This window comes from Betta splendens, chromosome 5 (assembly GCF_900634795.4).
Source record: "Betta splendens chromosome 5, fBetSpl5.4, whole genome shotgun sequence".
Classification (NCBI taxonomy): Eukaryota; Metazoa; Chordata; class Actinopteri; order Anabantiformes; family Osphronemidae; genus Betta; species Betta splendens.
In genome coordinates, this window is record NC_040885.2 from 14,867,134 (window position 1) to 14,890,102 (window position 22,969).

General features: G+C 45.9%; 1 protein-coding gene and 1 long non-coding RNA gene across 10 annotated transcripts in view; one reads left to right on the plus strand and one right to left on the minus strand.

The window, feature by feature from the left end:
- Nucleotides 1-1,436: 1,436 nt before the first annotated feature.
- On the minus strand, nt 1,437-21,221 carry LOC129604103 (uncharacterized). The gene is made up of 3 exons (XR_008694719.1): nt 21,085-21,221; nt 2,277-2,377; nt 1,437-2,021 (listed from the first exon to the last, which is right to left on the minus strand). It is a non-coding gene; the product is annotated as an uncharacterized LOC129604103 (long non-coding RNA).
- Nucleotides 3,104-22,969, plus strand: part of tox2 (TOX high mobility group box family member 2) — an 83,760-nt gene continuing 63,894 nt past the window's right edge. For 4 of the 9 annotated variants that reach the window (XM_029149895.3, XM_055508926.1, XM_055508927.1 and 1 more), the window contains exon 1: nt 13,240-13,536. In XM_029149895.3, the coding sequence (XP_029005728.2) occupies nt 13,255-13,536 (282 nt within the window). In that variant the 5' untranslated portion in view covers nt 13,240-13,254. The other 5 variants (XM_029149890.3, XM_029149900.3, XM_055508928.1 and 2 more) reach the window with 4 other exon arrangements.

Sequence of the window (22,969 nt, forward strand, 5' to 3'; positions counted from 1 at the left end):
GAAATCTCCCTCTGGTGATTTTCCAACTCCAACTCATTTCACGGGCCATCTCTGGGTCCCGATCTCTGGGACCGGGTTCACGTGGGTCTGGACCCGGTGCCGCTGCTGTCTTGATTGCTGTTTCATAGATTTTCACGTGTCAGTGCAGCAGCGTTGAAAGTACCTGCGAAGAGGAAGTGATGCAACCACAAAGAGACGTAAGAGCGGCTTGAAGGCACTAACACTGTGGTTCGCTGACCTCAAAGGAAGGAAAGAGAAAGAGAGAGAAAAGGAACGAGCGAGAAGGAGTCACCTAGATAGAGAGGGAGAAAGTGAGAGAGGCTGTTTGATGGGTGGTCAGAGGGTCTAAATGTCAAGCGATGACAGTTTGGAGCATGAATGTCAGACTAGTGTTGAGGTTATTTTTGCACGAATGTGGTTTTGCTTCTCATGCATGTTCCTTACCCATAAGCGTAACACACCATGCAACATGTCCAGCGGATACAGTGGCTCGAGCACCAATCACATCAGCGTTGGGAGAAACAAACGCAGCCTCCGATCTGCATGCGAACCTAAACGGTGACAATTTAATTGCTGCTGCCAAAATATTTGATTTTGAGTAAATTAGATCAGGAGCTAAAAAACAGTCTTGGTAAATGGAGCTTTATCTGTAAGTCAAGGCCATTAGCAGCTCTAGTCTGAGTCGCCGTGGGCTCTGTAATTAACTCCGCTCAAGCGCGGCTAAACATTTTTGACATTTTTCCTAGTCCAGAATTAACTGTCACAGCAGAGGGAGAAAGTAACTATCTTGTCACATTGAGTTTATCTGAGGATTGCGGAATGCTGTCCTCTCTCTTTCTCTGATCACACACACACACACACACACACACACACACACACACACACACACACACACACACACACACACACACACACACACACACACACACACACACACACAGAGAGAGCCTGTATCTCATTTCAGTGATGTTTCATGATGGGAGAGGTGATGGAAAGTGTGTCGAGCGATTACACCTAGCGCTTTGAACGTCATCATCAGGTTACATTGCGCCGCTAATTGTTTCTCCTACTCGTGGATGCGAGGCAAGGGTCTGCGGCTCAACTAGCCGGGGCTGCACGAGATAAGCTGTTATGGAGGTAAATATCTGAAAAGCTGCACACACACACACACACACACACACACACACGCACGCACGCACGCGCGCACGCGCGCTGCACAGACGCTGAGTGCAACTGCAGATTCACCTGATTGGTTTTGCTGAGAAACAGAAAGATGAGTTGGCTGGTGTGAATGGAAAAGCCCAGGATACGGTAAACATGTAGGATGCAGCTCACGGCAGCCCAGGGACACTCAGAGCCACCCAGGGTCACCTAGGGCCACCTGGGGTCACTCAGGGCCACCTAGGGCCAGCCTGGTTTCCAGTAAAGGATTACTATAGTGCCGCCACGTGTGTCTCGGTTGGTGTAGAGACAGTGAAATGAAAACAAAAGAGAGATTTAATTTCTCTAAAATGTCTCATACAGAACACAAAGATCAGTTTGACACCTCTATTTTACTAATATTAATTACACAATATAATAAATGTGGGCTGTTTTTATTGTTTTTTAATTAACCACACCAATACTAACATGGAGCGACAAACAAATGAACATTAAACGCGTTCCTTTCTGTAAAATGATTAAATCCTCCGTCCTGGCAGCTCTGCAAGACACAGAAAACCATTTAGTGACACCAAAACTCCACGTGGAGCAGATGGTGAACTGAAAGTAGCTAACAAGCGATTTCTATTCTCACGGCATCGCGACGCGTAAGAGCGTTTCCAGACTATTCAGGATGTTTTAATGACGGCAGAATTAACCTTAGACATTGCCCACACAAATTACTCATTTGGCACATAATGGACCATTTCTGCTAAGTTTCATTTATGGCGAAGACAAACTTTTCCATCGCTCCATCATCCTGGACGGCCGCAATGAGTCGTTGGGAGGTTATGAAAGCCAGGCGATAACGTCTGACGGGCCTAAACGAAATACGAAAGAAGAAAAGTCAATATGGTGCAAATTCCCCCCTGATGAACACACATTAAACCAATCGCTGCGCGTTAGCATTTCTGTCGTCCACAGACCATTACCCAGCGCTGTAATTATACCACATATTCCATATATTACTTTGAATGAAAGAATGCCAATTACAATCCTTTTACTCTGTCTCTTAGTGTGCTGGCTGATGCCTCCATAAAAGTCTATGATTAAATTACTCAGGGGAAAGCACTCACATTTTATATGACAACCCCTGACACATCGCTCAGCTTCGAATTCCCCAACCAGCAGCAAATCTTCAGAGAGGCTCTGAATGGGGACAGGTCGGTCCGGATGACTGAGGGAGACAGAGAGACAAGTCCTTCCAGTTTAGAGCCCTGTGCTATTATTCTCCGTCCCGTTCCGGTGATATAGAGCCGGCTCACCTGCCGCGCGCTGTGTGGTCTGACAGGAACGTTAGGGGGAACGTCGCCTCGCGTTTGACCCGCCGCCGCCGGCGTTCTGTTTTCTTTTTGCCTTTGAGAATCACAGAGCCGATCACCGGCGATGCATCGCACCCGAGAGGCATGAACTCGGGCATGTGTGACTGTGGGGGCTCTCCAGGCGAAATCATAACCAAACAGGGCTTATTCAAAAGTTTTTGTTTGAAGTAGGCTTTAGCACAGACAGTAATACCCACAGCTGCCCTCCTCTCGGATGAAGCACAGTCAAAGGCATAGAATGAATATACAGTAACTAGCTACTCCCACATGTTCCGCTGAGGCTGAAAATTCCCTCGTCTGAGACTGTAGGTGTGCTGCACTGATGGAAACTGGACACAGACATCACGAGAGACAGCACAGTAAGAACTACACATAACAGGTGGACGCCATGTTTGTTCGAGAACTGCATCTCGCCATTTTACACATGCAGCGTGAAAGAGCTCCAGGAACCTCCCCAGAAACGGAAAAGTTGTCCGAGTCACGCTGGAATGTGAGCGAGCGAGCGGGCGAGTTGTGGGAAGACATGGGCCGGACACGCACAGAGGCCTCTCTGACGAGGAAGGAAACCCTCACCTGTCAATCACGTCACTTCCCCGTCAGCAGGCGTCTAATCCCCTGCTGAAAGCTGCGAGACGCAGACAGGAGGTTAAAGGTGGCGTGGATGACAACGCGCCCCCACCCCTCACTACACGGGCGTTTCCCATCACCGCTGCCTGGTCGGCTGAAAGGTAAGGGCTTTAATCATCTCTTTATTATCTGGGCTGAAGTCCTGCGTGTGACAGAGGCAGTGATGAAAGTGATACCGAGAGGGAAAATGCAGAGCACCTGTTATCAACAAGGCCCAAAGTGCGCGAGACGGATCCTCCGCGGCTCACGAGCACCACGGCGGCGGCGCGTTAAAGCGCGCGGCTGCTGAAAAAGGCGCAGACAGCTGAGCAGGAGGCCGTTGTGCGCGCCGCTATCGGCAAATCGGCGCGACAAGCGAAAACGACAATGAGCAGAAATGCGTGCGCGCTTATGTAAGCCTCATCATCTCCATGACAACAGCTTTACTGGTTACGTGGCGACATATTTGTGCATAACCATAGCAACATCTTCCAAGTGAATTAAGCTGCACCTGTGTGCATTATGGTGGGGAATAATAGAGTGGTACAGGGATTGTGTTGCCGACTGGTTGTGAGCACGACCGTGTTTGTGTCCATTTATTTCACATAAAACGAGAGCTTGTTTCTCCTCACAGATGTTTGCAGTGGTCCACTCTCGTATTCCAGCGTGTGATTACTCAGCTGGTGAATAAAAAGAATGAAATCATCATAAGCGAGTACTCATGTATTCAAGTCTGCATGAAAAACTGCAGTACTACTGCAAAAAAAAACTGCAGGCGCTACAGTAGATTCATCCAGTGAATATCAGGTCAGAACCAGTAACACCATTAAGTCCAGTGCACGTGCCAGTTCTGTCAATACATTTTACCCAAGTGTAACCGTCCTGAGCTGATGAATATTTATGATTAATGCAGCTATTTGTAATAAATATTTGATGGCATAAAGTTGGCTTTATATAACAAGACACAAAATGTGATTTTTGTAATAGGATGAAATGGAAAAATGATCTCAGTTAGTGAACATGAAGTCATGCCGTTAATAACACATCGTTATGTCTAATTTTGTTAAATTAGGGAGATTCAATTCAGCATGTGTCTTATGCAACAGCAGAAGAAGAGAGTACTTGCCATTGACTGTGAGGCTTTTATTTTCTTAAAACGCTCCACATCCCTTGACACAGTTCCTGTGTGTGTGATCGTGCAGACGCGCACGTGTGAGCTTTCGCCACAGTCGACACAACAGGTTGTTTACATTTTCCAGCAACGCGGGGAACCACTGCGCCGTAACGCTGCCACTCACGCGGCGGCGTCCGGTTTGAGTGTTGCCTCCATTTGCTGCTGGAAAAGGGACGAGGACGCGCAGAGAGGACAAACAGAGCATCGTGGAACTAGTGATAATGATGAAGACGTCTGAAAGAAATGACACGTTGTAATAACAGGGGTGAGGGAAACGTTTATGAGGGGGAGGAGGAGGGAGACAGTGGGCAGACTGAACGCAAGATCAGAGGGAAGGGAGCGAATAGGACTCAATGCTTTGTCTTTTAGCACGAGTGGAAATTTTAATTCATGATCTCGGGGGTGGGGGGTGGATGCAGTAATAGAGCCGAGCTAAGATAAAAGCAAAAGCCTGTAATGCGCCGTGACACACAGCTCACATCACCAGCAGAGGGAAGAAATGGTGAAAATGTTCGCCTGATAAAAAAGCAATGTTTTCCCTCAAATATTAATGGCGGTATGAAAGGCTTTACCATTACGGCAGCGATTCTGAATTCATACAGAGGCCGCGGCTCCACAGAATAGTGATAAATAACTAACCACACCCTTTTCTCTCACTTGATGGGTGCACAACACAGGCAGTGGCATCTATCTTTGTCTGCTTGGCTCTGTGTGTGTGTGTGTGTGTGTGTGTGTGTGTGTGTGTGTGTGTGTTTGCGCGCGTGTGTGTGTGTCTGTGCGCGCGATCACTGTTTGTGCAGCTTATTTTTCACTTTTCCCTTCAACTTCCTGTGAGTCACCAGCAGCGGAGGAAATACTTTACAGCTGTACCTTTATTTTTTTATGTGAAAGCCCAGTTTAATGCAGGCGGAGAACAAAAGCAGGAATCTGGTACAATGTTTTTGCTTCACTTGTAAATTCCTGTGCACCTACTTAATTTGCTTTGCTGCTCAATGGTAAAGTGCATTTATAGAGCTCTTACGTAACCTTTGCTTATTTAAGTATGTCATGAGCCTAGAGTGGCTTATGTAACTTTACAAGATGATATAAATCTGTAGATCCTCTCCTATTTTCACTTATCCAGAATTCACTATACGTCTGATGGAAATGACTTAGAGAAAGTATCCCTGATGAGATTAGTTTTTCTAAAGGAGCCGGTGTCTGCAGAATCTTTTACCACTGTTGTTGCTAATGTGGCCTGTCACCAGTGTGATGGAGGAAGAAAAGAAATGAAGATTTTCTTCCTTTCAGCATATTCATAATTGATGATTTCTAAGTCGCCACAAAAGGAATGAAAAATCCTTTTGTGACGCTGGAGATTGATGGCTGTTTGTTAATTTGTTATTCACAGAACTACGGGGAGACGTTAAATGACTGTAGGATTTGGCATAATCATTTGTCAGAATGTAGTTTTCTAAAAACACCCATTTCCCTATGAGTAAAGCATGATACAGTCAAGATAAAGCTGTCAGTGTGAATGTTTCTAGATGAGCGGCTGGAGCGCTGCCCCGGCATTACATAACACAAATAATGACTCTTTCCATTTCTGTACCTCTCCATGGTGCTTTATGCACTAAATTCATCTCTGAGGGTGAGGCCATCTACAGCGATGATGCAGTGGCTGTAAAATGTGGGTATAAACGGACAGATTTGATTCTTGTTGCTGAGGTTTGAGCCTGTGGACAAATAGTACAGCACATGCTGCTAAAAGCAGAGGAACCAGGAGACTTTATGCCAACCGGGGATAATAACAGGTTTTGTGCTTCTTCCCTTTGTTTACGATTGTAAAGAGGGTGAACCTTCGGTAGTTTATCTGTGAAACAAGCAAAGTGGCCAAAACAATCAGAGAATAAATCAACCTTGTGTAATTAAGTAAGATAAATACAGTACAGTATCCCAGAAAATCATTTCCTTGATGAATGAGGTTTCATATTAGAGAATCATTATATTTATTATTTTATTATTATTTGTGTAATGTAATAAGTCATTTTAGGGTTTTGTAACGGCCAACATATTTATTTAGTGCCGGAACCCAGCTTTCTAGTGTTAAGACAGCAAGTATTATTCTAACTGTATTCAGTGACTAAACCCAGCTCAAACAGCTTGTGCCTGATTCCAACCAAATCATTTTAAAATGATCCCGTTTTGGCCTCTAATATTATTCAGATGTTTCTGGCTGATCCTTGGGCTCTGACCCAAAGACCAGTCACTGGGAGAGCTCTCCAGATGGCCACACAGCCAAGCCCTTCGTATTATTATTTCTGTAGCTGCAGCTATTCATTCGCACTAAATCACAGCACAGTCCCTTAATAAGAAAGCGCCATCGTGTTATTGTCAATATTGGCAAGAGATACTGTTGTGCAGGAAGTTCTTTGCTTCCTGTAGGCTGCCAGTTGATGTTCTGGAAACTATGAAACAATCACCGGCAGAGGTTTGAGTTCAGTTGACACAATGAGGGAGACGACCAACGTCCCTAATACTGTGCTGCATCTGCAACATGCTGAGGACGACACAAGGCTTCGTTTGACTGTGGACAACAAAACAAACAGAAGCCAGTCAATCAGTTTTACTGCTGGCAGGAACTTGTCATATTATAGGTTGATTATCAGGATATTTATGTGTATAGTCATTTGAATATTCCATTTAATTCTGGTGCAGGACTATATTAAAAATCATAATAGCAGGATTTGCTGCTGTGTCTCAGTATATTTGGTGTTCTGCTTTTTCAAACATGTAAACAGTTTAATAAAGATAATGGATTTGGATTAGATGGATGCTGAGGGACATGCGTCTGAAAGCGATGGTTTTACAGACAAAAGCAATTCCAAATCGAATTAAAGACCAGGTCATTTTTAACATCAAACCTAATTCAAAAGCAGCCTAATCAATAAGTACCAAATGTTTAACTCCATCCAGTCAGGGAGATTCTCTTCTCTTAGTGCTAAGTAATAATGCGATGGAAAATGTAGAATGATGATTTGAAATATTATTTCAAATAAATAAATAGATTGGAAACGAGTGGAACAGATTTGAACAGCAGCTGTGCGTCTCAAATTTAACAGCAGTGCATCTTTTCTTGGCTGTTTCCTCGATACCCTTCACATTCACATGACCCCTGAAGGCAGCACGGCGCTTCGTTACAGTATTGTCTTCATGTCTGCCGTGCGCCAGACGTGGTGTCACCCCTCCACCACGCACGCTGACCTTTCATATTTACCATAGCATGTTGGCTAAAGGTCGCGGCCGCTTTGGCTCCCCTCGACCGGTTTTCGTTGTGCGATCGGAAAACGCCGGCAGAATCTCCGACACATAAATATTTCCACCTTGTTGTCAAAAAACATGCAAAGGGCAAGTGATCATGGTGCACTCTCAACGCGGGATTTCAGAGATTTCCAATGGTGTCGGGCAGATTAGCTTACACAGCGTGCGTACGGTGCTGTGTGTGAGTTTCAGCTTCTCATTAATTTCCATTACTTCTTTTCCGCCACGATCAGATTTGAGTTCTCATGAAGCGGAGCCTCGGCCACGCAGAGCTGCGAATTAGTGTACAGACGTCTGTATCATGTGTCGTTAGGTGAAAAGTTAAATGCCGTTGCCCTGTGTTAGAGAACACACCACCTGTTATGAACATCATCTAAAAGAAATATACATTTTCTACTCCCACCACTGATTTGATGGCATGTTTTTTTATTCTCAGGCTGTGCCTTCAGTGCTAATGCACATATTTTCTTTCAGTACATTAGATTTCCCAATCATATAAAGTGCCTGCTACTGGTTCCCCGTGACAGGTGTAGAAACCTAAACAGCCTCTTTGAAAATTGAATACCTCATTACTAAAGCGATGTACATTATTTTATTACGGGGAGCTCCTACGTCTGGTGCTAGGACACATTTGCACTCCTCTGCGCTCACTACAGTTTGGAGATAAATTTGACCTTCAACATATTTTACTCATTTGCCCGAATTTCTGGACTTTTGTTTCATCACTCTGTCTTTGAGTCTGTCATCATCCTTCTCTGTGGTAGTCTGTTTTAAGACTGAGGAATGCGAGAGGCTCTAGTTAAGCTCCAAATGGCCCTCCTCCCTTCCCAATGAGATGGAAACATTAATCAATTAGGTTGGCCCTTAAAGGATCTGAAGGAGATGAAGCTCTCCTCTCTCTGAAAATGAAATGCCACAGACTTTTAAATCCAGTCAAAGGGCATTTTTCCCAATCTTGCTCTCTTCTTTTTTTTCCCCCCTCCCTTTCATTCCCCACTCCCTGTTTCATTCATCTTCCCTCCCATCCCCCTCTCATTTCTCATGTGCAACACAAGTAGAAGGTCGGGGAATGAGAGGATGATGAAGAGGAGGGTTTATTCAGGAATGGAACAAGGAGGACGAGGACGTAAAAATACAAAACTGTTTTAGAAAACAATTCTACGCGGTTAAGAATATTAATTATCCTGGACAGAATTCAATTCCATGTCATGTAAGAGGTTTATATAAATCAGAATTAAGTATACACAGATACACAGACAATCTGCTTTTAATTAACGACTTGACATGGAAATGATGTAATGACTAATGATGTAATCTAATAAAATGTCACGCATCCGTTCATGAATAACTAATGTTGTACACGACTGGTTTGCATCTTGTGGAAACGCAACAGCGGCTAATTACTAGCCTGGAAAAAGGGTCAGGCCGAGGGTGGAGTGGACTCCATGAATGGCAGTTGTTTCAATGGTCGATTGTCCAAAGGAACAAGAGACAACATAGTCTCATTATTGAAGGTCAGTGGCTAGAAAAGGTTAGCAAAGGTTCAGCATTGAACAGTCCTTTGTGGAGCGCCTGCCACAGCCTCACACACAACTTATTCACGCAAGCTTTGATACCAAACTCAACAGCGCTTTGGCAAAGAGAAGTGCAAAATCTGCAAAAGTGCAAATGTTCCCTGACACATAACTGTTGTTATTCTGGAACCGTCAGACACGCTGCTTGATTTGCTCATTTGAATTCAGACCTCCAGTACGTCCTACACGAGCCCAGAAAGTCCAGCCCTTCAAAAGGCGTGTGAAGTGACTGATCTTATAATGGGTCAAACACAGTAATTAGTAGCACTTTGCACAGAAATATCCCAGAAAACAATGATGTCTGTAGGTGAAATATATCACTAGGAAATAAGAACTTACTGCTGCGTCCAAACTCTGGATGATTCATCTGGACCAAACCTGTCGTCATTTCCGTTACTGGTCTGAGTAAATATATAATTAAAGGCGTTGTGCAGAAAATAATCACCTCCAACAATGATTTGAGTGGAAATACGTAAGCAACACCCTTATTGAATAAAACCTTTTCAGTAATAATATCTTTTCATAGGCTGCTGTATAGCAGCAATTCACAGTATTTTCACTGTAACTCCCACAAATCCTGTGTAAATTATGGTCAATAATGAGTCATGTTCCTGCTTAATAGACCCATCGAGCTGTTTCCTGTTTACCATTTGCTTGCTGTTTGCTGTATTCAGGACAACCTATTTAAAGTAGAGAAATTACAACATTTACTTTAGACAAAATAGATCAAAGGGAAACTGCTTTACATTTAGGTTAGACAGAAAAAAAACTTCAATGTGAAAAATAACTTGGAACTGCTCAGATGTTGAAAACGAAAGTATCGATCTATAAAATCCTGGTGGTGATGTAGACGCTGAAAACAACAGACGCTGACCTGTTTCACAACAGAATGAAGAGTAACATTTTACCCAAAATGACCAACAACAGAAGCTTCTGATGAACGGAATCTGTTTCCCATAACTGGTGAGAGGAACGAAAAGAGACAATAAATAACATCACATCACTAACTGGCATATTTGTTGCTGGTGAGAGAGTAGGCTAACATACATTCTCTTCTCATGTGGAGGAGGAGGAGGAGGAGGAAGAGGGGGAACACGTAGGACCACTGAAGGATCCTGCATCTAAAGGCAGTTTGCTAACGGACAGCTCACCCTCCTTCTATATAATCCTAATGGAGCCATCTTTACACCACGCTCATCAGTTGGTTTCCACATACAGTAAAGTTTGCTTCGTGTGTGTGTTTTGTTTATTAGTCGTAATAAGAGCGTACGATGATGACACGCTAGTAGCATTAGCTTCCTACGCGTTACTCAATGATGCTTTGAGGCAGGTGCTACAACTCATCTTGGCTTAACAAGCTCATTAGGCACTTGTGGCACCAAACACTGTGGCTGACATCAGTTTTACAGGTACAGGTATGTGATCATAGACCGTGACCTCAGGACGGCAGTGGGGGGAGATGAGTGACACAGATTAGGGTTCATTGTGAGAAAGGCATGAAGCGTTATATGGCAACACCTTTAGATTTTCTAGATAACGTTCAGTGAAACCCACAAACGTCAGCCTCTTGATAGTCTTAGAGGAAGAGAAAGTGGGTCATCATTGTCACTGTGGTCTATCCTTTGGGGAACATGAATGTAGTTTTTGCTCTAGTTTTCTGCTCTAGAGAAACACAACTGAAAATATATTAGTTTCTTACATGGTTAATATTTTGTGACAGACAACTTTACTGTTGGTTTGTACTTCTAGGGTCATAAGTTAAGTCAAGGAAAGTGATCTGTCACTGAGAATGGTTCGCTGTCTACAAAGGCTCATTTGGAATGTTACTGTCACTTAAATAGTTATTGGCTTTCAGGCGCCCAAAATTGAACATCTGTCTTGCAAGAAATGTTGGAAAACAAAAAAAAATAAAAAAAAAGCAAATGAGATAAAGAAGAATTTGTGGTAAAAAGCATTTGTTAATGATACTAAATGAAAAAGCAGAGAATGAGCAAAAACCTTCGGGTTTTAGGCGAGAATCATTTCTTTGATGTTGGTTCTCACTCCTCTGTGGCATTGGTGAAAGAGGTGAGATCTACAGGACAGACAAGAAAATGTTACCGTCTCTGACTCATCCTGCAGTAAATGTTTTGTTATAAATTGAAACTGTACATCAGGCCTTTTTTTTTCTTAGTGAAGCTGCTCGTCATACCTTTCCACAAAAGATAAATTAGCTCTCGAAAAAGTATGATCACTTAAGCCCAACAGGACTGCTGACATCATTTAAGTACTGAAAGGGTTGTAACCCTTAATGGAAAATATTATTTTTTATTTTCCGCTCATTTCCTGGTTCTACCAGGAGCTTTTACCGAGGTATTACACAGTGTTTGTTCCACTAATTGCTCTTAGTGGATGAATGTGATTTAAGGCGGAACTGCTAGACGATACATCCTACGTAGGAAACACAGCGCTCTAGAATTTTGAACTTCAAATAACTTTTGTTTCTGCGACATCTCCACTTTATTTACGTGTCATGTCCCTTTATTGTTCCCCCCTCTGACATGCAACTGACTCCACTCTCATTCTTTATAAACCCGCTTCTCTCACATCCACCCGATTCATCCTTCTCATTCGCCCAACGCCTCGCTCTCTGTTCGGCGCAAAGACATTGGTTTTCAATAAAGTCACGAGTCAGTTCGTGGCTCCTCGCGCTCTCCTGTAACAGCAGCGAGACAGAGGTAGAGAGCGAGAAGAGCGGGCGTGCGGGTGACAGTTAACCCTATGAGCCGCCGCGGCGCGACCCATCTGTGCCCGGTATTAAAGCAGGCCCACAGCCCCGGGCCGGAGCCGCCACGCTGCGTAATAGCTGCACGGACATAGGCCCGGCCCGGAGGGGGCCGACGCGTCGCCCACTGGGACGACAATGGCAGCTTGGTTAACACAAACACACTCCTGTACTCGCACAGACGCTCCCACGCAGGCGACGCAGCGCAGAGAGAGGAGGGAAAAGAACCCGCTTAGGCAGGAATGCGCAACATACATATCGCTCCGCTTTGCAAAAACACATTAATGACATGTTTGTGCAGGTACAGTAACGCCCCACCCGGGCCCTAAGAACAGTGTGATGCACACTTGGCTGCGAGCGACTCTGCGCTGACTCGAAGCTCAGGCTGGACATTGTTCCGTGTTCACATCCTGATGTGTCGACCGCTGCGTGCGAGTGCGATCTTGTGTGTGTTGGAGGGTCAGAGCCGGAGCACAATAGCAATATACGCTATATCATCTCCGCTAACGCGTGTGCTGTCAGTGTGCATTCCGCTGCCTGCTGTCTACTGTAGCAGACATACATCAAAATGAAACACTACGGACAAAGTAAATATGTGAGAAAGCTGTAGGGAGTAGGGAGGTGAAATAGTGTTTGTCAGACGCAATATCGCAGCTTGGACTACGAGATATAAACCACAACAGTGCATCATAACAGCTGGTGTGCAACTAATGGAAATCACATGAACGCAGGTCCTTACTGGGATAAATTAGCACAAATGTTTAATGTAATAAATTCAAAATGTAATTAAGATTCCTCCTTTTGCTGGTGTTCTCTCCGAATATTTGGCAGAGTGGTGTCTGACTTCAACAGGCTTTTAACATTCAGTGCCATTAGAGAATGTGACAGTGAGCACGTCTGAGGGTTTGTAGCTTTTAGGGCCAGATTTTTGCCAAATATTTATAGATAATTCTCTCTACAGTAAATGTTGGATCATTAAAATGGTTTTCACATTTTATATACACAATACACATATTTGTGGTTTGTGACATAATTTAGGTTGTTTAATTAACATTCAGATCTTCAGTAGAACTCAAATATTTGACAAACTTGAAGGTATTTTGTATCAGTTTTGTCCTTCATCTTAACTATTAGTATTTTCTTCAAACTATGGATTTATTATGGATATTTTCTTTTGATTTTATGTATATAACATCTTTATCAGCTATTACATTTGTCATGAAACTTGCTCTCTCTTAATATTAACATAATGGCTCAGTAATTCTGACGGACCCACTACGTCAGTCACACACTGCTCCCAAAACGAGAGGTGACATGATTAAGTTTTGCGGGCCCGCGTCCGTCCATGAAGCTCCACGGAGCCCGTCCCCTGCAGCTCCTCCTCTGGCCGGTAGAGGTCGCAGCCGAGCAGCCTGTGCGAGGACGCCGAGGCATGGAGGGATCCGAGCGCTCCCTCACGACAAAGCTAGAGCGCGTCTGGGAACCGGGAGCGGAGCACGGGCGCTTTGGGGGGAAAAAACTGTCGACGAGCACCGTCCTGCAGCTTCACCTGCAGCACGACGCGGCCGCGCCGCTCGCCCTTTTGCTTTTCACCCGGTGAGATTTACGCGGCGGACCAATTTGCCCACTTTTACCCGTTCGCTCTTTCTCGCCAAGTGAACTTTATACGGATGCTGTGTCTGAGCGCTCACGTTGCCTCGTGCTGAACTGAAAGTGTGGAACGAGTGTGAAGAGTCAAAGACTGGATAAACTCCCGTTCAATTACTTTTGTTCGGTTAAACACAACAGAAAGGGGAGAGAGAGAGAGAGTGTGTGTGTGCAGAAGCGAGAGAGAGAGAGAGCGCGAGAGAGAGAGCGAGAGAGAGAGAGAGAGAGAGGTCTCAGGTTTTTGGAGCTACGCTTTCATGCCGTCAGTCTTGCGGACTCTGAGATGGACGTCAGATTTTATCCAGCTCCCCCTTCAAGCGTGGGTTCATGTACGTTACCGACTGACTCCGGTTTGGACTATTACCACTCGAACAAGGTAAACCATTGCCACTAGTTTACGAGCGGCTTTGCCGGCGGGCTGTGCAGCCCTCGGCGTACGGCGGTAGTGATGCCCGCATGCACAAGTACGAGGCTGACCGCTGACACTGTGCTGGCGGCCGAGCGCAGCGCGTGAGGACAGTTAGTGACAAGTGCGAGCGTCGCGATCGATGGAGTGGACGCAATTGGCCGGGTTTGCGTCGCCGACCTGAACTTCGGCTGCTTTAACGACGCGTTGACGGGATTAAACTCTGGAGGGAACCGCACACGACGCGCGCACCCGACGCTCGAACACGCAGACGCTGAATATTAATAATAATAGTAATTAGCACTCGTTCTCGTGGATGAAGCGAAGTCGCGTTACTGTCCGGTGAGCAGAGTTGGAGCGCGTCGCTCTTCACTGGTGAATGCGCTCTTTGAGCCAACGAGGCACACAACGAACGAGCGCTTGTTATTCTCCCATGTTGAAATTACGATTGTTTTCAAACGTGAAGTTCACTGTGAAAAAAACACGAGGCTCCGGTTTGCTTCGCACCGGCTCCACTCCGGGTCAAAGCACGATTTGTCCGGTAAACAATTGCAAAGAGATACGGCGTGACGCGAGGGACGCCGGTTCGTGGACGTGTGTGTTGGTCTAAAGTGTAGCTCGTCTCGCCTGTCGGTGACCAGGCAGCAGATGGATGTGTCCCGTTTTGTCTCATTTCACCATGAAACAACACACAGTGGAACCAGCCGTTGCGCACGGACCCAATCGCATCCGTGCACATGCGACTTTGTGTTGTTATAATCCCGATAACGAGAACGCGCGAGAGTGGATTCGCATTACATAAAAATCGAATGTTTCAAATTATACCTTAGGCTCAGTGGATATATGTCGCTATATCGCGGGCAAGAGGTGGAGAAGGAAACGTATGGCAGGTTTTTACGCACGAATTCACATGCAGTGTGAATATAACCCCAGAACTGACGAGGGCATGCGCATCATTAATTGATTATAACCAATAAGCTTCTGTTTAAAGAAAAGTTGTCAGTGTGAAAGTTTTGTGAATAATTGATGTTTCTCATATGTCACGGGGGAGGAGGGGGGGGGGGGGGGTGTCACGGAGGAGAGACCTCCGCCTGCCGCTGTAGCATTGTGATGCTGACTCCTGGCTGCACCGATTCCCCTTTTGAAATAATGACAAACGCACACACCTGCCTAATAGTCCCCGATTACATCAGCTCCGCGGGGGCAGCTCGTTCGACTGTAGTCAGTGTGGAACCTGTGCAAACATTTGTCGCTGGGCAGAGCTGGAAGAAGGCTTTGAATCCACAGCCTGTTAAATAGCTTTGCTTGCCCCAGCACCCGGAGGGAAGCCAGCGGCCGGCCAGCGTTTGCCGAGCACAAAGTAAATGAGGAAACCTTAAAGAGCAGGGAACTATTTGAATGGTTATCTCTGCGCGCACATGTTCGGCCACCTGTGCGCATGAAGCCGGCCGCGGGTGGAATACCACGCACGAGGCCCTTCTCCTCTGTCGCTGCACGCGCGTGAACGCGCACGGCGGCCGTGGACGCACGGTGCGTTTAGGATCGCGGTCAACCGGTGTCAACACGACGAGCCATAACGATCCGGCGAGTGCGGAGTTCGTTGACCCGGCAGGAAGACGCGTTGGGTTTCAAGGCCAGAGTCGTGTAACGTTGCCTCCGCTGAAGCGACAGCTGTGGCTGAGATATGGAGCGACACTGTATCTGTGCTGTGTTGAATAGTGATGCCGGGGCTTTGTGTGGCACGCTGGCACCACCTCTCATTTTTAGGAGTGGGATGGACCCGATCCACCTGTATTAGCGGCGCCGCAGCCGGCCGATGCTACTTCACCCACAGGCGCTAATGTGTGGCCGTGGTGATACAATGCATGTGATTGTTCTTCTTTCACGGGCATTGTGTGGTGATACTGTGGCGATAGCGGGCATTTTGTGGTGAAAGGTTTTTTTTTTTTGCAGGAAATTGGAAAGATGTTCTTGCTTTAAGTACTTTCATAAACAATATGGCTCGGGTGTACTGCAGTTTGCAGCAATAAATCATTTCTGCTGCAAGAGCTGCACACACACACACACACACACACACACACACACACACACACACACACACACACACACACACACACACTAAAGTCTCAATCCCACATATATATGTGTCTTATGATAGGTGATGATTTATCTTTGTTTACTCATGAACCACACAGAACATGGAACAAAAGCTGACATGAGACAGCAGTGTGATTATGTACAGTGCTTCACACAAAACAGGAAGTAGCATAATACTAAGTGGGACAGTCCATCACTTCCTGTTAAAGTGGTGTACACTCAAAACGCATCTATTTCTGAGAACGACTGTTAAGCTACGTGAAAATGACAACATAAATATATATATATATATATATATGCACGTCTGCTTTGGGTTTGTCATTTCAAGGGTTTAACTGAGGAACAAGAAGAAACTGGCTTGAGACGCTTGATGACGTTCTCTGATGGCTGATTGACGCATGCCAGGAATGACAGACCGAGTCAATACCGCAAATCTGTGGATGCACCTGACCTTTGAATTTAGGCAAAATGCTGCTCCCACAATCATGAAGGTTTTCATGCAAAAGGTGATTGAAAATAAGGCACCGTGTGATTATTGTCCATTTCCAAACCAAATTCCAATCCCTTGCGCGTACAGCAGGTGGTGGAGGACAAAAACACGGCCGCTCTCCTTTGCATTTCATTGTGAATGTCCCGGTAAAACACGTCCACATTTTAGAACAATGCACCGAGCAACATGCGGGAACAGCATCGATCCGCTGCTTTTTCGCCGCGAACCCCGTGGCTCTGTTGCTCTTCTCAACTCTTTCCAACTTGCTTTGTCCTACACTTGCACAATCACCGTGAGTCATCTTTACTTTTCGCCCAAGATTCCTCCTAATCTTTTTGAAGCCTCTCTGTATCTTCCCCGGCTGAGTGGGAGGCTTGTTTGTTCAGCGTACACTCAGCTGTGTGTACCAGTGCTGAAGGCCACTTCTTCGCAAATGCCTGTTTTAGCGGGAGACTATTTGTCAAATGCATTATGACTTGTGCATACCCCCGGGCGGAATCACTCCGGTGAAATGAAGTTGGATAGATTACTGTAGCTGTTCCACTTTCTCCTCATCCCTCTTCCCTCTAACAGCACGGTGCCCGAGAGATAGAGGCTCTCATGTAATTACACTGTAGTTATACTGTAGGTTTTTAATCGAATGGTTTGCAGATGTTATTCTTTACATAGTTGAAGGCTGTGCCAAGTGGCTGTATGTAATTTAAATACGCTAAAGCCGCTTTCACCACAGTCTGGAGCGAATGTTTTATTGATAGAGGGGTTTTTTTTTTGCATTGGAAAAACTTACAGAAGTGACATGTTGAGGACTTTATGTGTACATGTACAGTATTTGTGTGCAGTGCATTTGGATACGTTACAGTATATATATACACAGAGCTCTTCATTGGAAGAGTAAGTAGCAGCTGACAAGGCCAGTTTCTGCCGAGCACCCGCCCCCCCCTTTCTTGTTTTAATAGTACTTTCCATTTCCTCCACAACCCAAATCACTGTATTAGTCATGGGGCACTTCAAAGTACAGGCATGCGAAAATATTTTTTAAATTCTCAGAATGTGCTCTTTTTTTATCTTTCTTCACCGTAATAGAAGGAGAAAAAAAAGAGTTGTTCCAGCAGTACCTCGTTGTGTACACGGAGAGGAGTTAATTACATGGAGGCAAGCATTCTTGGGTCCGCAGCGTGGACTTGGGGTTTTTTTTTCATTGTGCCCATTCATAACATTCTGCTGACTGGCCTGTCCGAGTTTGCAATATCCCGAGCGTTCTCGCTGGGGGAATGTTAACCCGTGCGTGGCTCGGCTGCACACCCGCGGGGAAACGCACAGCGCGAAGCTGCTGGAACCGGCATTGGTCAAAGTGGAGAGGTTATTGTTTCTAATGCGGCTGCGCTCGCTTGACTCAGAACAAATAATAGATGGAATGATATGAAGGCGTGGAACGAGCACTGTGTTTTGCATTTAGAAAAAAAAAACCCAACCCTAAAACTGTTTATTTTGTGTTGAGTTATTTTATTGGGCAAAACATTCTCTGGCACTAGTCATAATCAAGTTCCCCCCCCCCCCCCCCCCCCCCCCCCCTCCCCTCTCTGTGTCTCACTCCTTCTCTCATTTACCTTCCCAGCAGCAATGTCAAAAGGTTATGGAGGGAAGCCGGATCGCTTGGGGCTGATTGTGTCTTTGAGTTAATGATAAGTAGCTACAGTGTTATTCTCTGGAGCAGAGCAGCTCAGATTGAGCTCGGCGCGAGGACTGCTACCGTTTATCGAGACGATTTGTTTTTTTTTTCCAAAAGAAAAGACGACGGAGTAGGTCAGCGGCGCGTCGAGTGCACTTCGCTGTTTGCAATCTGCGTCCGTTCACTCGGCTGCGACGCGCTGCAGCGCGAGCGTCCCCCAAAAAGACGCCGCCACATCAGTGAGACGTCAGTTTCTGTTCTGCAGCTTTCAAAAGGTCTGTTGCGATGTTTTGACATATCAGAGGATCGTGGAGAGCAGCGATGCCCCCATGACAGGGATTTCCCATCATGCACCTCGGTTTAACCTGCAGGAACGCAGAGGTGAAAAGCTTCAACCCGACTCTGCAGCTCTGCTCCGTACTGTGTTCATAATCTTATGTGACTCAGAGCTACTAGAGGTGTTAAGAGGTTCATAAGTCATGTATGGCTGAAAATAGATAGGATGCTTTATCCTGCCTGGTTAGCTACTTAATCATTTAGCTCCATAGATACAGCCGCTATTTATGTCGATGACTGATTGCATTACCTGACAAGAATTCAGTCATGACGGTGCATTTTTTTTTTCAAACTCGTCCTAATATGCTTTTGTGATATACAGCTGCTATTGGCTGGTTTGTTATAAGAACTCACAGGGATGCTTTTAGGATCAGGCCCCCAGCACAGATCCGGGCTCGGCGATGCGTGATGCTGTAACACGGCCCGACAACGTGGCCGCATCACCAGCCGCCGCAGTGATTCCGGTCCTGACGTTGACTGCAAATCGAAGCCCGGGCCGGGCCCGTGCCCCTCATTAAAGCACATTAACCCTAATTAGCGTCACTGCCCCTTGAAACCCAAACACTGGAGTCGGGGCTGACTCCTGGCTCCTCAGCTGGACGTCTTGACTCGTTTAGCAAAGTCGGGGGGTGTAAACTGTATTCACCTCAGGAGGACACTGGTTCTTCAGTAGCATCGGCCGAGCCCGTCTCCCAGCCTGTCTCTCTCTCTCTCTCTCTCTCCCCCCTCCCCGCTCTATCGCCTCCCTCCTCGCAGCCCCGTTTTCTTGTGCTGTTTTATATTCAGTTCTTGATTGGTTGGGGGATGGGGCGGCGGAATAGCATTTGAGGGGTTAGCTGGTTAGTGCGGGGAGGGGGAGGCAGATTTGGGATGTGTGTAAAGAGAGAAGGGCTCGTAGATGGAGGGAAAATGGAGAGAGATTTTTAGGGGTACTTTATTTTTCAGCTCGCCATTGAGTCTGTAATGTCATTCAACGATGTGGAAACCAAAATGAGCCTTGCCACCAGATGTGTTCCAGTCCAGATAGCGACTTGAAAGACAGACATTTATTGTTTTAGTGCATTTGGTGTGGTTCAAACTCAAACTGCATGAAATGCTGATTGATGGATTTCACTAAAGAATGTGAGAGAGCGAGGGAGAGAGAGAGAGAGAGAGGCATCTGCTTCGTGTGATTTATTTAACCATTTCTATGCTCTGCCTGCTGATGAGAAACGTAAACCCACTGTATTTTACTGGGCCACAGTAGTATTTCAAAGCAGATGCATTTTCATTTTATCACCACACCATTATAGAAAAAAAAATGCAAGCCCTTTCCAGTAATGTGTCCCTTTGATATCTACAGAATGTGGCCTTGATGTTCCTATAAACTCAGAAAGACCAAAAAACAGCAGCGTCTACTGTTGCGCGCTTCAGCGGAGATAAACACACTTAGCAGCCAGACAATATCACAGAGTTGTTGCATAGTATGTTCTGTTTTTATAGTAACTATAAGTCAATATTAACATTCTGCCGTGACCTTCTGTTATGCAACGTTATGTCTTTGGCTCACCAAGGGCAACAGACACTCACTGTATTGTTGTTGCTGACATTTAGCATCATCCACATGCATGCGGTTTCTACTGTAGGTCAGGAAGTGCGTAGCTCACAGTTAGCTTTTCTTTTTTTTTTTTTTTGCAGCATCCCTGCTGAGAACTGTGTGTCCTTAATTATGAAACAGTAACATTTTTGTTGTTCCTGTTGTTTCTACAATTAAGGTGTCAGCACGCCAACGTGGCTGCAGCGCACACCAAACATTTTCATTACGCTGAAACGCTACAAATCCCCCAGCTCCGACAAGAAAAGCTGATCTTCATTAGGATAATTGCTTCATTTCATTCATAAACAAATAGACCACAAAGTGATTATTCTAGATGCTGGCGATTAAAAGTGCAGTTATTGGCCTTGGCAGATCGGCGTAAAGCAGGCTTTGCTACATAAATTAGCGTAATCATTGTATGAGGAAACCGTATCAACATTTCAAATAAGCACAGACGGAGCTCATCATCTCTCACTTTCACACTCGCCACTCGGCAAAGATCTCACAGTTCATCCAACAATTTGTTTTTCATTTCATCTCTCTGGGAATGGTATATTACAGCCTATGTTTTGATACTATCGCTGGTAAAGGCTGTGTGTGAAATGGCGTGAGACTGCCGTTTAGCCCATGAGCAGGAAATGAAACACTAAGGAGAGAAGAGGAGCGGGGGGGGGGGGGGGGGGGGGGGGGGGCGAGGGCAGGGCTCCTACAGAGGGCAGCGCGTGGATGTTTAGACAGGTTGACTTTGAATATCACTTCTGCTCTGGATGTCGCCGGGTTGAGAGAGGCCGCGGTTGACGTGGCGTGAGTCCGCGCATGCGCCAGATCACCCACAACCTCGCGCACAGCTCGCGATATTTAGGCGCCGGCGTTTGGGATTCATCAAGAGGCGCGAGGGCGTTCGCCGTGTTCGCGGGCCTTACCGTGCATTCTCCACTGAGCCCGTTTTCTGTGGAAAAGGTCGGCGTGGTGCAACAGATTCCATAGGGCGAACGCACGCGCGCTCCAAGAATGCAGCTGTCGGGTGTATTAAGAGGGGTCCGCAAGCCTGGGCAAACACCAGCAGTTGTCTTAGCTTCCTGAGGCCCGTCCTGTGCAAACAGAGCCGGGGACGGCTGCTCCGAGGCCACGCCCACCGACGCCGTGCAGGTGGAGGCTCCCGCTGCTGGAGCCGACGGGCGATGGCGTTGTTTCGCTTCGTCTGTCGTTAATTGTGACCGTTACAGCCCGGGACAAAGCACCTCGTTCGGGTGGAAGAGGTTTCGGTGGCACCTGTGATTTATTTGGCGTTTTCAGTCCCACACAGGCCACAGGGACCCCCCCCCCCCTCAGTCTAGTCAACCACTTCAGGCACTTTTGGCCTTTGCTCATAATATTTCAACAGTTTCTTCGCTCTCCATTGATCCCATTCTCTTTACTCGCGTAGGAAACGTCCTCGTGGCCTCAACCTGAGCGCCTCCGCGCTCTTGTTCGTGCGATGCTCCTTCTGGCGCAGTCAGTCGTTAATTAGGAATCTACCGTGGCGGCATTAGTTCAGTTTCAGCCCACAGAACGCCGATCGGCATGTGATACGTGAGCGCAGCTGAAACAGGATTTGACTCTGCAAACACAGCATTGCTGGCACTCCTGGTTTTACTTAATCTTTGACACAAAGGCTCTGGCATGTGGCTGCTCTCAGTCTGATTCATTGACTGAGAGAGAGAGAGAGAGAGAGAGAGAGAGTGGGCACCCATCGGCATTCACGAATAGGTAGATTAATGCTTAAAAATGAAAACCTTGAGGATTATTTATGCGTCTTTTGATTTTAAATGACTGCTTTGAGTTGTTTTTCACCCAGTGTCATGTGTGCGATAACATGCCTGGTGCTTTGTTCACCTCAGGATTTTATTCTGGGTTGTAGTGCACACAGACGTCCACACGCCTGCCAGTCAGAATGGGTGATTTATTTGCCTTCCATCCTATAATTACCCACTGGGTAGATGGGAGGAACTCTCTAAGATTATAGTTTGTCTTTGCAGCAAAAAAAAAAAACAAAACCAAAAACACAAACCCTGAGAGGCTCTTAATGATTTGCCAGTAAGCTCTTATAAGTGTTGTTTGATGTTTATCAAGGAGTGAAGCATTAATTGGAAATGTTTGCTGTCTGTGTAACGATGAAGGCTATTTAAGCAAAATATTTTAAAAAAGTACGGATGTATTTATTCAGCAAACTGGGTTTTGTTGAGTGCTACTCTTAATTACTGCAATTTTGTTTGTTTGTGCTGAAATGTTACCTCTTGGCTCTGCACAGAGTAGTTTGTAGAGTATGATATCTTTCAGATGCAGATGCAATGGATTTTGATAAGTACTGAAAGAATGTTTCCACATCAAAGGAATTGTTTTTGTGTTTTCCTGGCTGTGTGGAGCCGGAGAAGAATCCAAATGAGAAGTAATGACCTGGCGTTGGACTCGGCTGACACCAGTGGCGGGCTCTGCTCCGGGTTCCTGGCAGCAGCGCGCGTTGCCTCTTTGTAGGTTAACGCCACCTGATATTCTTTTAATTGACTTCAGAGAATCTGCATCAAGACTTGCTGATGAAGTTACAAATTGGCTGAAGCGGCTGTTTTTTTTTCGAGGGCCCCCGTTCCCGGTTTTGTTGTGCTCCGCGTAACGACGAGGGTGGAGGAGTGGATTTCAATTACTCCGAGAAAGTCAAGGAAGCTGTTGAAGTTTGAGAAATACAACACGGGCTGGTTGCTATGTGGAGATTGGGCCCATTTGGAATGTAATTAAATTGGTTTGGCTGCCTGCCAGTAACAAAAAAAAGAA